General features: G+C 48.3%; 3 protein-coding genes across 3 annotated transcripts; 1 reads left to right on the top strand and 2 right to left on the bottom strand.

Moving 5' to 3' along the window:
• Positions 1–6,994: 6,994 nt before the first annotated feature.
• SETTUDRAFT_40423 (uncharacterized protein) lies at positions 6,995–9,186 on the bottom strand (the record flags this gene model as incomplete). The annotated part of the gene is made up of 2 exons (XM_008022075.1): positions 8,180–9,186; positions 6,995–8,126 (listed from the first exon to the last, which is right to left on the bottom strand). Exons 1-2 carry the CDS (start codon positions 8,686–8,688, stop codon positions 6,995–6,997), a joined length of 1,641 nt encoding a protein of 546 aa, XP_008020266.1. The 5' UTR covers positions 8,689–9,186.
• Positions 9,187–9,450: 264 nt separating this feature from the next.
• SETTUDRAFT_162049 (uncharacterized protein) lies at positions 9,451–11,436 on the bottom strand. The gene is made up of 3 exons (XM_008022380.1): positions 10,387–11,436; positions 10,148–10,331; positions 9,451–10,088 (listed from the first exon to the last, which is right to left on the bottom strand). Exons 1-3 carry the CDS (start codon positions 10,997–10,999, stop codon positions 9,743–9,745), a joined length of 1,143 nt encoding a protein of 380 aa, XP_008020571.1. The 5' UTR covers positions 11,000–11,436; the 3' UTR covers positions 9,451–9,742.
• Positions 11,437–11,689: 253 nt separating this feature from the next.
• On the top strand, positions 11,690–14,537 carry SETTUDRAFT_162048 (uncharacterized protein). Its single transcript, XM_008022379.1, has 2 exons — positions 11,690–14,167; positions 14,250–14,537. The coding sequence occupies exons 1-2, from the start codon at positions 11,743–11,745 to the stop codon at positions 14,432–14,434; spliced, it is 2,610 nt and encodes an 869-aa protein (XP_008020570.1). The 5' UTR covers positions 11,690–11,742; the 3' UTR covers positions 14,435–14,537.
• Positions 14,538–15,218: the final 681 nt, after the last annotated feature.

Genomic DNA, 15,218 nt, shown 5'->3' with positions numbered 1-15,218 from the left:
TCTCTATTTCCTATCTAGGCACTACTATAATAATACAGCTCTAAGTGTATAATCTAACGCGTTAGTCTTAACTCGCGTTCTTCGTTTTAGGTCGTACATCTCTAGTGTAGGTGCCTCTAAGAATGCCTGCTTAAGCGCTTTAAACGCTTCCTAGCAAACTTAAGTCTATTTAAACCCTACTTCTTCCTTTGTAATATCTATAAGAGGGGTTGTAATCTAAGAGTAGTTCCTAATAAACTTTCTATAAAAGTTCACAAATGTAAGGGGCTCGACCCCGGAGGGTAGTCTTAAGCTCGGGAGCACGATCGGACAGGCCAAGGTAACAAGATTGTATTCGATAGAGAGCTAAGCTCTCGGCTACGTAGCTATCTATATACAATGCTGGTTGCTAGGGTAACAATCGGGCCGGGCAGGTGGAGTAAACGAGGTCGTAGACGAGTATGGGAGGCGAAGGGCGTTCAGCCCGTTACAACAAATCCTAGAAAGAATTGCACGTCCTTCACTATTTTAGGTTTTAGCTATTCTTATATAGTTTAGATCTTCTTTAGATTTATTTTTACACCCTCTATTCAGATAATAAAGCCTAGGAATTCTATTTCTTGTTTATAGAACTCGCATTTGCTAGACTAGAGGTATAGCTTATATTCCTTAAGCTTCCTTAGTACTTTCTTAACATGCTTAACATGTTCTTCTAGTGTTCTATTAGTGTACACCAGCACATTATCTAGGTATGCTGTAACAAAGATTCCTAGGTATTCGTAGAGTGCCTTGTTAATTACTAACTAAAACGTCGCTAGCGCATTCGTTAACCTAAATAGCATAACTATATACTTATATAGTCTATACTTTGTCTTAAAGGCTATCTTCTACTTATATCCTTTTTTAATTCTAATCTAAAAGAATCCTTCTTAGACGTTAAACTTTATAAACTACTTAGCTCCTTAGAGTTAATCTATAAGCTCTCCTATAAGTAGTAAAGGATACCAATTTTTAACTATAATGTTATTTAACTATTAGTAGTTAACACATAGTTGCTACTTCCTATTTAGCTTCTTTACAAATAGAATTAGAGAGGCTATTAGGCTATGTCTTAGTCTAATAAATCTCTTTCTTAAGTTCTTCTAGAGGTAATCCCGCAACTTAGCGTCGTGCTTAGGTAATATAGGGTACATTCCTCCTAGGCTTCACTTAGCTCTATCCTTAAGGACAATCTTATAATTCTAGTCCTAATATCCTACTAGGTCTATTGCTTTGTTTTCCTTAAATAGTTCTCTAAACTTGTTTGTGTTATATTCTGTTAGTATTACTAACTATAGTACTAGTCCTTCCTTTGTAGTCGCGACCTATTTTAACTATATAACTCCTACTCTCTAAGGGTTCTTCTTATAGATTCTCGCAATCTTATAAGGTAAGATCGTACCTATCCTCCCGTCCTTAGGTGAGCTCTGGATAATTAGGTTTATCTCTTTTTATACTTTAGTAACCTTATACATAGGTTCTCTTCTAAGTATTATTTATTTCTACTAATTAATAGCTAGATTATGCTTTAACAACTAGTTGTAGCCTATTAATATATCTTCTTCTCTAAGATCTATAATATTAATTGTTTCTTGGCTTTCCGTCTCTGCTAAATCTATTAGCACTAGCTTAGTCTCTAGTCTTATTATGCTATTCCTATACGCAATTAGGCTATTATTGGCTAATACCGCTCGCATTAGCACCTTCTTAGTCTAATAGGGTATGCTGTGCATCTCTACCACCTTAGGTGAGATTATTGTTCGTGCGGCACCACTATCTATAGTCGCTGTCACTTGATGTCTGTTTACTAGGAGCATCGCTTAGAGTCTAAGATCCTGCGTCCCTACGCTCTTAACTCTAACTTAGGTCTTTTTAGGACTACCTTTACTAGCGTAACCTTGTCCCTAGCAGCCTCCTAGTTTTTTAACTACTTTCCTTTCCTCTTTAGGAAGTACCTATAGTCTACTTTAGCATTATAATGTGCTTAGCATGCATAGTTATAGCAAAAGGACTAATGCATATACTTATAGGGAACTAGTCCCGCTGTCGCTGCCAACATAGCTTGCATCTAAGTTGTTATTACTCTTAGCGTCTTTTAGCGATGCATGCAATAGTTCCTTATTATATATTCTTACACTATTATTGTGCTATAGTAGAAGTCGTCTACCTTCCTAGCATTCTATTATTGCTTCTTATAGTAGTTGCATTTATCCTTACACTAGAACTAGCATAGTTCCTAATGTGCTTGCTGTTTTTCTTATATATATACGTAGCATCTAGCTACTTAGCACTTATTATACTATAAGTATCAATAGCAGCATTTATCCTTATTGTCCCTAGTCTCTTCTTATTTCCTTTGGTAATAGTCGCACTATACCTTATATTTAACCTAATATCAGTGTTTATGTTGCTTTATTTGTTCTTTAAATGTGCGAGTACTCTCTTCCTTAACTTCTGCTTTAGGGTCTCTAAAGCTAGGTTGCTCGTAAACCGCTTAATATCTAATCTCTTTAAAGTTTAGTCTTATAATAATAATTTAGTCTTTAAAAGCGCAATTATTAGCCTAGTATGTAGCATCTTCGCACATTTAGCATAGTTAGTTTCTTAGGCAGCGTTGTACTTCTACCCTTTTAACCCTATAATCTATAGGTAGTAGGTTGTCCTACTTAAAGTCCTTTAGTTCTATAGCTTTTTGTACTATCTTAAAAGCCTTATCTAACTCTTATTATGCTTCCTTGTATAATTCTATGTCGCTTAGCGTATTATTAGGTTCTATTTCCTGTAGGTAAGGTGTTCCGCACCTAATTATCCTAATCTTAACCTAGCCTTGCTTAACTTTATTTATATATTCTCTAGCAAAATGTTCTTATTTGCTATATTAAAGACATGCTTTGTTATCGTAACGCTTCTAGCGTTCTTCCTTAGAAAGACTATCCTAGCCCTTCTTTTAGGTGTTCTAGTTCTTATTTTTATGCACCTTGCCTATTATAATAGTGTTGCTATCTTTATCTTTACTATAGTGTAGCTTCCTTGTATTAGCTAGAGTAGGCTAGAATAAGCGCTTCTTTTGCTTGTATTATTCTTATAGCCTATAGTTAATTCGCGTAGCTAGCTCTATTAGAGCGCAAAGTGTTTCTAGCTTCTTATAGTGTATAAGACTGTCTTTAATATTTTCCTTTAGACTACTCTTAAACACAGTTCGCAGCGCAGCATTATCTTAATTAATTCTTGCTTATAGCTGTTTAAACTCTGCTATGTATGCTAAGACTAACTTAGTCTAATTTAAGTAAGTAATTGCCTTCTCTGCTTAGTTCTTTTTGTCTATTTCTCTAAAGATTTATCCTATTTCCTTCTTAAAGTTGTCCTAGTTTCTAAATATTCCTTACTTTTTGCTTTTAGTTTCTAGGTTGTCTACGTCTTTTAGGAAGTCCTTAACATAGGGTTCTATCTACTTAGCTGCCCTGCCTTTTATATAGGTACTTGTTATAAGGATCTTATTCTAGTCTATTAGTACTCTGTTATACTCGCAGTATAGGTGGATGTTAGTAAGGAATGTCTATAGTTTAGTGTGGGTTCTATTAAACTTCTTAGGTGCCGCTATCTTGGGCTTTATAACGGGCTTTTTCTTATTTACGGTGGCTATTAGCTAACTTAAAAGCTAATTAATTATGTCTTATATGCTAGCTATTTGCTACGCATAGATTGTGGCCTGTTGCCTAAAATTCCGCAACTCTTGTAAGTTTCGCGCGTTTTTATTGTCCTTGTCGTTACTTAGAGTTAGCATCTTATTATTAATTGCTAGGTTTAGCACTAGTCTAGGACCTTTAACTAGTTTACTGGTACTAGCCTGTGATTAAGAGTAATTATAAGACATGTTAAATCTTAATTAGGCGTACTATTAGTTAATCCTTCCACAGAAACTTAGTAGTGGTTAAAGTGTTACACGAGGGTCGGCTATACTTCTCTAGTCTTGATCTAGGTTAGGGCGAGCAGACTAAGCGGTAGTTTATAAGATTGTTTGGCGAGTGTTGTGTAGAAAAGAGTTATAGGATTTAACTAAAGAGTAAACAATTAATTCTATACTAAGATAGAATAACTAGTATTAATCTAGGTAAGGGATAAACTATTCTAAGTTGACCACAACGAGTGTAATAATGAAATCTAACCTATTCTTATACTCATTGCTTCAGGTCCTGCTATCCCATCCATCCCATCCTAGCGGGAGGTTGGGGATGGCGCTGCCATCCCTTGGTGCGCTGCCATCCCAGATGGCCAGCCTTGGCGGGATGGCACATCACGTGACTCTAAGCCCCGCGATAGCCATTACCTTCTGACGTGGGCGTGGTTGGCCCTCAACCTCGTCATCCCGCGTCAAGGAGAGAATCCTTCTTGTTACAAGTAACACTTGCGTAGGTTACTTAGGGTACAAGCCTGCTAGAGAGCCTCTGCGACAGCAGCTACTAGAGGAGTAGGCGTGCGCAGCTTTATGTCTAGCTTTAATAGAACAGCGTCTAGCTAAAGAGCAATAAAGCCTGCACTTTAAAAGGCTAAGCGGATATTAGCTAGTGTAAAGGATTAATTAAAGGCTGCCTTAAACGCTAGTAGGAACTTAAGCTTAGTAATGTAGTTAATGTAGTTGCGTATTAGGCTCTCTACCTTATAGCTATACGCGCGCTTTAACGGCAAGAAGCAGCTAACGTTAAGAGGTTAAAGTAGGTAAGAGAAATGTGGCGGTATATAGAGTATGTAAATATTATTCTCTTTATAAAGCTCTTAAAACTTAAGAGACTAGTAGCTCTTATAGCTGTTAAGAACAAGTAGGCGACGTGTGCTAATAACGCGAGTCTTTGTGTAAGCATTAAAGTGCTTTAGCTAAGCAACACCTAGCTTATTGTTTGTCTAGCTATTATTGCTAACTGCAATTGCCTAGTCACGTAGGATCTCTGCTTCCTCGTACTAGGCAGATAGGTGATATTTGCTAGCAAAGATAAGGAATAGTAGAACTGCCTAGCTAGCTGCGTTAATCGCTGCGATTAGCGTCACCTACCCACAATTGCCTAGCTTAACTGCCTTTAGTTAGCCTCTCCTCTCTAACGCTATTACAACTAGCTAAGTTACAATCTTGCCTATTATAAAGCTAGCTTTATTAAAGTTATAGACGTCCTTATTATAGATGCTATACTTAGCCTTTGTCTACTCTACAAGCTTAAACTAGCTCTTAATTAGGACTAGATCTTTACATAGAGCTCTCTGCCTATTATACACTTAATTAAAACGCGTTATAAGACTGTCTATACGCTTAATAAAATTAGCTAGCTACTTCTACCTAACCTAGCTAGCGCCGCGCGCAGCTAGCAGCTTATTAGCTATATCGCGCATAGCAGTATACGTAGGCGCAAATCCACGTGAATTAAGATTAAGTATATAATTAACTATTACCTCCTCTTCTAGCTTAGTAAGCTTCTTTAAGTTAGGCTAGCAATTACGTTAGGTAGGTATACTAGCGCGTTAGCGGTAGATTGTTCGTTTAGACACGTTATAGATAGCAGTAGCGCAATAATTACTTTATATTTAATAGAGATTAATAAAAGAAATAGTAAGCTAAGTATCTACTTTATTTAAAGGTAAAAGAGTAGCGCTACGTTAAGACATTGTTTGTTGAGATAGGAGAGGTGCGCAGATTTAGTGGGGTGCGGCGCTCGCTTGCCTGCGGCGCTCGCTTGCCACATACGTTACACTATATGCTGACAGCATTGCTCTTCTTCGCACGAATCACCCGTTACTCGCATGCAACCCTGGCGAGTCAGGAAGCCGGTGGCGCTGTTCTAGGCCGATGTTGCCGTCTTCGCTTGATAAGTACTAACTCAGTGAATGGCACTCGGCTTCAACAACGTCCTACTGTAGACCGGAGCAAAGGAACCTTCTCCTTCTCTTTTGCCGATTGGTTGTACATGCAATCGTGTTCTGTCGTTGCATCTCCATGTTCCTCCTCATAGGGACGCACTTCCTTTTCATCCACGCCCACACCCCAGCCTTCTCGTGCAGTTCGTCCATGCATGTTAGCAAGGCGGATGTCCAGGTTCTTGCCGATACCACTTGCACCAATGATTATGCTGCACTGTGCTGTCAAGGGGAGTTGCCCCTGGCCCATGCTGCAAAACCTGAGGGGCTCCAGCACTGGTCTGCTCTGCTTACGCCAAGGTCTTCACAACCCAACCGTGTGGTGCAGCGGGATGACGTAGTGCGGCTGAGCGGTCCGAGGCATGCTAGCGTTGTGCTTCTTCGACGTCGTCGAAACATGCGACTTGGACATTTTGCAAGCTTGGATAGCTTCCCTGGCTGCTTCAGGGGTGAAACAGTCAGCAAGCCCTCTCGCCAGTCTATTCAGAAGACTTAGATTCAGCATGTAGCTCCTCTTTATGGCTCTGCTTTCTACTGACCTCTTGATATCATAGAATGATTGATCCAGTCCCGAGTAAAAACAGCCGCATGGTAGATGGATCAAATGTCCAAACATCCCAGAAGATGCCGAGAGCGGCGGCAGCTCTGAGACGGAAGTGGACTGTTGTCTTGATTTAGAAATAGCAGCAATACTGACTACATGCAAGAAGAGGAAGAAGATGCTGATAACAACATGCACCCTGGAATCTGTTGCACGGTTTAGCTCTACTGAGGGGCAGGTGAAGCACTAACTCAATTGTCAGCAAGGAGTGCGAATGTCTTGGAAAACTGGCCTGTCGGAGTACTGCCGATAGGCATCATCATCTTTTGACCTTTGGTCCTTTTTTTGTTCGCCACCTGTTGGAATGCACAAGTTGGCTAACGAGAGCATGATACGGTTGAGAGTGGAACGTGTAATAAGATTTTGAGGAATAATGTACCATGAACAGCAGACAGTAAACCCTATGGTTGAAAAGGGTATGTCTGCAATATTTACTGTATATATATACAATCTCTCCGTATGCAAGAAAAGGCCTTACTGCGGCACCACCATCTCCTTCTCGACGCACTCCCAGCTCTCTGGAAGAGTAGGGTCGCCCTCGCCTTTGTATTGGTTGCTCTTGGGAAACTTGCAGTGCGCGCGTTCAAACTCAACACCAAGAGCTTGTGTGTCGTTGACAAATTTAGTACCGATAATAGTCTCAGGCGCGTTACCATTCTCTACCCAATCCACCAAAGCCATGAGGACGTTGTGCTTGGGGTCATAGCCATTGATTTCGCCCTCGTCCTGTCCAATGGCATGCGCACCAACTCCTCCTGCGCAGTGGCTGGTTCCGCTGACGATGAAGTAGCGGTAGAACTCGTCCAGTTCTTCGGGTGCTAGTTGCATGGTTTTACGCACATGTTCATAGTACCGAGCGCTGTTTTCACTCGAGATGACAGGATCGGCGCCGCCGTGCCAGTGCAGGATTTTGGTACCGTTGTTCTTCACACCACTCAGATCGCCATTGAATGTCTGGATGTTAAAGGGGTTGAGCTGTGCGGCCCTGTCGTAGTCTTTGGAGCCTAGGGTTGCAGGGTCCCAGGTTGGGTCATTGTAGAGGGCATAGCGGAACCAGTCAGTGGTGTAGGGAAAGGGTCTTCCTGTGAAAATGATAAAGGCGGCAACCGCCTGAGCACCTGGCTGTAGGGCCGGATAAACCAGGTCGCCTTGGTCGTTTCGGAGCGGCAAGAAGGTGGTTTTGACGGTAGCAAATTGGTCGGGTGTCAAACAGGTAGTAGAGTTGCTGCCTGGACTGCACGCAAGGCCCGAGGGATCGTACTTGCAAAGCAAGGGGTTCTCGATGATACCGTCTTTGTAATGGTCAATTGTGTCGCATTGCTTCATGACGTCAGCTTCGACTTGAGCCCATTGTGCTGAGGTGACAAAGGTTGGAGCGTCGGGCGGGCCAGTAATGGTATAGAAAGAACCAGACCACGACGTAAGATTGTCGAAAGCAATTGCAGGGGCTCCGGCAAGGATGCCGTCCCATTCACCCGGGAAATCCTGGGCCATTTTGAAGCCTTGGCGACCACCTGTTGAACATCCAAGGTAGTAAGACTTGTCCTGTGGCTTGCCGTAAAAGGTTTGGGTAATTTGCTTTCCGACCTTGGCACCGTTACGCAGACTGTAGTCATTAGCTCCGGTCCGCGGGCTGGGGGGAGGGGGATTGAAGCTTACGCTCGGTATGCAAAGTCTTCGACGACGTCCGGGTTTTTATAAAAGGGGTCACCATTTGTTCCATTGTGCCCATTGTTGGTGGCTATAGCAGCAAAGCCCAAGTTGGACGCGTATCCCAATTTGGAGAAATCCATACATCCATTCAGACCGCCGTTGCCAGTGGCAAGGAACCGGCCAGTATAGTTGGATGGTAGCCATGCCTCCATGTTGAAGCCTGATCGCTCAGAGGTTGAGACGTAGACGGCAACGCGGCACATGTCGACGGACATGACTTGGAATTGAGACCCATCGGCGCACGTCTGGTTGTAAATGGGGGCACTGAAGTTTGTGTCGGCCGTGATGAGCTCTACAGCATGAACAACACCCCCATCAATAACGAGTTTGGAGGCGAGGTCGGCGCAGTTTGCGCTGAAGTCGGCAGGCGCTGTGCCATTGGACGGGCATTGTGGATATGCAAGAACGGGGCATGTGCCAAGCAGCATGGCACTTAGCGGTTTCTGGAGCCTCATGTCGAGAGTGATTGAGAAATTGATAGTGAAGGACGACTGCTCTGGGCTCTGCTGGAAAAACCTGGGACTCAACCTTGGCTTTTATCGTTGTCCCGGACCTACATCTCGGGTGACGGAACATTGTTAGCGCTCTGCCCTGGGTTGGTCGGAAGGGATAAAAGCGAAGCCACTGTCTGGACTGGGTAGCGATCGCCGTGGATGGATGCAGGGGCCGGGCGAGTATGGGAGAGCTACTTGTAGCACCGTGGCGGACATAATAAACCGATGTCAAAATCTACCGACCGCATGGCCAACGGCGGCGCTAGGTGGAGGAAGCGCCCAAGAAGGGCCAGGCGAGTGGCGAGGTTTGCAGGCCGTCGCCTTGCTGCCAGCGCCGAAGACGCGCGCTGCTCGTGTGCCCCCCAGAGAAGACAGCGTACTGTAGGTGGATGCTCCCGACGAGCATTGCGGAGAGCAACATGGGAGCGGGGTATTACTGGGGACATGCCAGGAGCAGGTAGAGCGGCCCGGCACTTGGTGCAGACGAGATGGGGCGTGTGGCTTTGGTTAGTGTGGTGGCCAGAAGGGAGTAGGAGAGGAGGAGTAAGAGGTGGGGAAGATGCAGGTTGCGTCATGAGTCGAGGCAGGCTAGCCGAGTTGCGCACGAAACCCGCCACTGCAAGCGGCCATGGGCAGTCCAATGAAAAAGGACGCGCATGCAACACGTTTGTTGCACGCGCTGCGTCGCACACGGGCAGATGCAGCACCCGGTGTCTGTGTGTGCCGTCACTGGCTAAAAAATCTCTTTATTTATACGCTGGGCACGTGGTGGTCGACTAGAACACCGGAGCGACAGGACCACTACTGCGTGTCTGTGTGTGAGCGAGAGGGAGCCATCTTGGGCCATTGGGATGCCTAAGTACAGGGGCCACGTATTCCCACTATGCACCTTGGCCAAAACAGGTGTGGGCATGCTGTCCAGCTATTATAGCCTCGATGCTGCGGCCGAGGCGGCCTTGGATCCCTATGTCCGCCCGTCATTGCTGCGCCCCTGTCACTGGCACTATTGACCACTTCATACCTTCCAGACCTGTTGGGCAAACTCCTCGACATCCTCCAAGAGCGCCTGTGGCTGCTCCAAGGCCGCAAAGTGCCCGCCCCGCTCATGGGCCTTGTAGGCGACAAGGTTGGTCTCCTTTTCCAAGATGCTCTTGACGCCCGGCCTCAGCTCGTAGGGGAAGAAGGAGTACCCGAACGGCTTGTTGGTCGGTCCAAGATCCATGCTATCTTCGCCAAACAATGCGCGGTACGGGTAAAGAGTAGTAGGGAAGCAACTGGTAAACCAGTACAGCGAAATATTCGTCAGGATGTCGTCGAGCGAAGGATCCTCATCTGTCCACTCCAACAGCTTCTCGCCGATCCTGCACAACGTGAGCATGCATACAGCAACGCGACACCACGACAGCTTGGCCACACGTACCATGCCAAGAGGGCGAGTGGGTTCGAGCTTAGGACGTTGCCAATGGTACTCGGCCTCGTGCCATGTTCCTGAGCGTAAGCGGTACCATACTTGTACCACGTCTTAGAACGTTGAACCGCCTCTTGCTCTACTTGGGTCATGACGGTGTTCGCGTCTGGTTCCGAAGTACGGGACGCCAAGTTCACTAGACACGTGAGTATCGCACCAAGTACTAGGCTAGCGCGCGGAATTCAACTTACTGTGCAATGCCACGCACTCATCATAGTTTGCAGCCAGGATTTGCGTGATAAAACTACCCACGTCTCCTCCCTGTGAGATATACTTGCTGAAGCCCAGGTTCAGCATCAGCTGGTTCATGACACGGCCAGTGTCCTTCATCGTCCACTTGTCCTTTGTGGATTGCAGAGTACTGAGAGTGTATCCCGGCAGCGATGGCACGACCAAGTGGTAAGGCAGGTCTTTTGCCGAATACTTATCTTTCACCAACTTGAGCATTGGCAGAAACTCGATAAAACTCCCAGGCCAGCCATGCATGAGGATGATGGGGATGGCATCCTTCTTCTCCGAGAACAGAGCAACGAAATGCACGTCAACGGTTTCAATCTGCATCCTGTAGTTGGAGAAAGAGTTGATGTGTGCTTCAGCTGCACGCCAATCGTACTTGTTGAGCCAGTAGTCCTTTGTCTCGGAGAGCCATTTGTGGGTAACGCCAAAGCGGCGGTCTTGCTGGTGCCCCTCCCATGTTTCGGGGGCAAGCTTGGACAGCTGGAGGAGCTGCCTCCACTCAGACAGGTCGTGGTCCGAGACGTGGAGCGTAAATGGCTTGGCAGAAGCTGGTGGAGAGTAGGACATGGCTGCGGATAGCTAGTGGTGGTGACGGCGTGAAGGGGCTAAAGTTGAGATCAGGTTCGCTTCACTGTCCCAGGCGGATACAGGCGGTATTTAACTGTGTGGGCAAGAGCATGACGGTTATCTTGCGGAAGGGCCGGACGTCTTGGATGGCGGAGCAACCAGGTCTAGGGCTGTTGCAGGAGGGGCATTGTTGTAGCTGTACGAACGGGCCAGTCTTGGCGGCAGCTACCCAGGCCAATGTGCTGGTGGTTGCGGCATGTCCGATCTTCCACGGGCTGACGCGCCAGGCGCATTAATATCAACAGGCATCTCGTCGGGTGTGGTGGGTGGACGAGTCGGGTTTGTCTCTGTCATGGCTGAGGGATGGCCGAGGTAAGTACTGCGAGAGCGCGCGGAATGCTGTGCCTCATGCTCAACCCGTAAGCAGCGTGCAAAAGAAAAGAAAAAGGACCAAAAGAAAGGAGCTGTGGACGGTCAAGCGCCCGCGCGTGGCTGCTCTCGGCCAAGGAAGAGGCTTGGGAGTGGGAGTGGGAGTGGGAATAGGCGCAGGCACAGGCGGAGGGTGGGGGAGGGGTCGTCATGGCGATGGCGACCCCGCAGCAGTTCTTTTGGCTGGCGTCTAGACTTTTTCCAGCCCTCCGACTCATGCCATGGCCTAGTCGGACGGCGTATCAGCATCGCAAACTCTGTGCCGCCGCGAATTGTGCGCATCCCACTACCAATCGCAAAACACACAGTCGCACATGATGGCGCCCGCCCTGGTTGCTGCCGTTGACCTGCCCGCCCTCGCCCTCGCCCACAACCACCAAGCCCTCTCGTTTGTCGGCAATGTCTTCGTTCGAGCCACCCGTGACAACGTCGATGACGCCCTCGCCCACCTCAAGCAGTCGGTCGGCCGCGTCGCCAACTACCTCCATGTCGCCTCCCTCGCCTCCATTGACGACGTCGTCTCGCTCCTTGATGCTGGCGCCGCAAAGGTCTTCGTCACCCGCCAACAACTCGACCAGCTTGCCACTCTGAACATCGACCCGGACAGGACAGTGCTATGTCTGCCAGGCAATGCGCCAGCCGACATGGCCGAGGGCGCCTCCACCGTGCACACCAGTGTCTACCTGCACCACGTCGACGACATTGACCAGGTCCATGCAGCACTCAAAGACACCAAGACCACTGCCTTCGTCTCCTTCGCGAACCCGGACATGGAGAGCGCGCTGAGGCTCGCCAAACTGCCTGCAATCCCCATCATTCCTGCCGATAAACTCACCGTCGACCCGGCGAAACAGTCCGGCGCACTGAGCGTCGCCAAGCTGCTCATGGCCAACGCAACCAGCGACCGCCCCGACGGCCTCTTCACGACACTCGTAACCGACGAGCGCCACGTTGCCCTCGGGCTTGTATACAGCAGCGAGGAGAGCGTGACAGAGAGTCTGAGGACAGGGCGGGGCGTATACCAAAGTCGAAAGCGGGGTTTGTGGTACAAGGGCGAGAGCAGTGGCGATGTCCAAGAGCTTGTTTCATTATCGCTAGATTGCGACAGCGACTGCTTGCAGTTTGTCGTCCGGCAAAAGGGTCGCGGATTCTGCCACCTTGCGACTCCCACGTGCTTTGGCGACTACAGCGGCCTGTCCAAGTTACAGAAGACACTCCAAAGTCGCAAGGAAACAGCCCCAGAAGGCTCCTACACCGCCCGCCTATTCAATGACCCACAGCTACTGAGAGCAAAGATTCTCGAGGAAGCTACCGAGCTCTGCGATGCCAAGACCAAGGAAGAAATCGCCTTCGAGGCTGCCGATCTCTTCTATTTCGTCATGACCAGGTGCATCGCTGCTGGAGTGTCGTTAGAAGACGTCGAGCGTAACCTGGATGCCAAAAGTATCAAGGTCAAGAGGCGGCAGGGTGATGCAAAGCCAGCGTTTGCCGCGCAAGCAGCAGCGACTAATGGTACTACCAATGCTTCTTCGAGCACCAAGGAAATGGTCAAGGAGGCTGCCTCGATACCCAAGAGCCACGACGACCCAGCCGGTACAAAGGACGGTCGCATCGCCATGCGACGCTACGTTACCGCAAACGAAACTCCAGAGACCATTGCCGCTGCGCTACAGCGACCATCTCAGAGATCAACTGATAAGATCCTGGCCATTTGCAAGCCCATTATCGAAGCTGTTCGGACGCGTGGCGATGCTGCATTGCTAGAGTACACGCACAAGTTTGAAAAGGCAACATCATTGACTTCGCCAGTTCTCAAGGCGCCCTTCCCTCCAGAGCTCATGCAGCTAGCCCCCGAGACTGCAAAAGCCATTGATGTGTCTTTTGAAAACATCAGAAAGTTCCATGCTGCACAAAAAGAGGATAAGCCTCTCAGGGTGGAGACGATGCCTGGAATCGTATGCTCGCGGTTTGCGCGCCCCATTGAGAGAGTAGGGTTGTACGTGCCAGGCGGTACGGCCGTGCTTCCCTCTACGGCACTCATGCTGGGTGTACCCGCCATGGTAGCTGGCTGCAAGAAGATTGTGCTCGCCACACCGCCCAGGTCCAACGGAAAAGTGACTCCTGAAGTCGTATACGTTGCTCACAAGGTGGGCGCAGAGTCCATTGTTCTCGCTGGCGGGGCGCAAGCCGTCGCGGCCATGGCTTACGGCACAGAGAGCGTAACCAAGGTAGACAAGATTCTAGGCCCTGGCAACCAGTTTGTCACGGCCGCAAAGATGCACGTTTCAAACGACACAAACGCTGGCGTCAGCATCGACATGCCTGCGGGGCCAAGCGAGGTCCTCGTCGTTGCCGATGCATCTGCCAACCCTGCTTTTGTTGCCTCTGACCTTCTCAGCCAGGCCGAGCACGGCGTCGACTCGCAAGTCATTCTGATCGCCGTCGGTCTCAACGAAGCCCAGCTCATCGCCATTGAAGACGAGTTGCACAAGCAGGCCATGGCTCTACCACGTGTAGACATTGTCCGTGGTGCCATTGAGCACTCGTTCACGCTCGCAGTAGCTACCATGGAAGAAGCCATGCAGCTAAGCAACCAATACGCACCTGAGCACCTCATCCTGCAAGTTGACAATGCCGAACAAGTGGCCGAAATGGTTGAAAATGCCGGAAGTGTATTCATCGGCCAGTGGACTCCAGAAAGTGTCGGTGACTACTCTGCTGGCGTTAATCACTCTCTGCGTAAGTTGTTCCTTTTGTTCCTTTCCTCTTCGTTGACTCGGGCTCTCATACACAGACAAGTTACTAACCGCGCCTGAAACAGCAACATATGGTTATGCCAAACAGTACTCGGGTGTCAATCTTGCTTCGTACGTCAAGCACATTACAAGCTCCCATCTTACCAGGGAGGGTCTCGAGAATGTCGGTCCTTCGGTCATGGAGCTTGCCCGTGTCGAAGAGTTGGAGGCTCATCGACGAGCCGTTAGTCTGCGGCTGGGTCTTGCGTAAGGCAGGCGTGCAAAAGTCAATTTTACCTAGATGCATTAGATCATGTCCTTCATTGAATCGTTTCTTCTCACCTACTGCCACACTCTTGTCTCTTGACGCGTCCCTCTCAGACACCTGTTGTACATTAGTGTAATCAACACTTTGCCATCAATCTCTCGGTCACAACTTCCATATACCCATTGCCATCTGGCTACAAAGACAGTCATCCGTGCATAAGACGTGTGCATCTTGAATCCATAAGTACATCCCTGGAGCGGGTGTCATACGTCTTGACTACCTAGCTCTACATGACCGTGCTATGCTTCGAGGGATTGTACACATCCACGGATACTCTCACCGCTTCTACCTTGACCTGACCGCCCGTGGTGAGCTCCACTGGGCCTCGAATACACCCCCAATCCACCACTGCCGTGCTGAGTACGACACATCTCGAAGAACCGCGTATGTTGGCGAAGCTGAAATATCATCGCGAACAAGCGCACGAAGCCACTGGTGCTGTTTACCAGCCCGAGGAAGCAGCTGCATCGCCCCAATCATTGTTGCCTGCAGCAGCAGTAGTGTCGTCTGCCCAGTTTCCGCTCGTCTCAGTTGCAGAGTCGGCCCATCCACCAGCCGCAGCAGATGCAGCAGCTGAACCACCAGCGTCGGCCCAGTCACCACCAGTGGTCTCAGCCGGGAGCTCGGGGCAGCGCTTCTCGCCGTGGCCATACTGGTTGCAGTTGCGGCACTTGACTCGGCTCCAGTCACGGGGCTTGGGACACTCACGAGAAGTGTGGCCCTCTTC

The sequence above is a fragment of the Exserohilum turcica genome (genome assembly GCF_000359705.1).
Source record: "Exserohilum turcica Et28A unplaced genomic scaffold SETTUscaffold_1, whole genome shotgun sequence".
Classification (NCBI taxonomy): domain Eukaryota; kingdom Fungi; phylum Ascomycota; class Dothideomycetes; order Pleosporales; family Pleosporaceae; genus Exserohilum; species Exserohilum turcicum.
This window is presented reverse-complemented; position numbering and strand designations above follow the sequence as displayed.

What these genes read in the sequence shown, in the direction of transcription:
- SETTUDRAFT_162049 (XM_008022380.1), bottom strand. Translation starts at nt 10,999, where the DNA reads ATGTCCTACTCTCCACCAGCTTCTGCCAAGCCATTTACGCTCCACGTC. An exon ending in TGAGTGCGTGGCATTGCACA is followed by an intron (nt 10,332 to 10,386) that starts GTAAGTTGAATT and finishes TCACGTGTCTAG; the next exon opens with TGAACTTGGCGTCCCGTACT. An exon ending in CCACTCGCCCTCTTGGCATG is followed by an intron (nt 10,089 to 10,147) that starts GTACGTGTGGCC and finishes CACGTTGTGCAG; the next exon opens with GATCGGCGAGAAGCTGTTGG.
- SETTUDRAFT_162048 (XM_008022379.1), top strand. Translation starts at nt 11,743, where the DNA reads ATGATGGCGCCCGCCCTGGTTGCTGCCGTTGACCTGCCCGCCCTCGCC. An exon ending in TGGCGTTAATCACTCTCTGC is followed by an intron (nt 14,168 to 14,249) that starts GTAAGTTGTTCC and finishes CGCCTGAAACAG; the next exon opens with CAACATATGGTTATGCCAAA.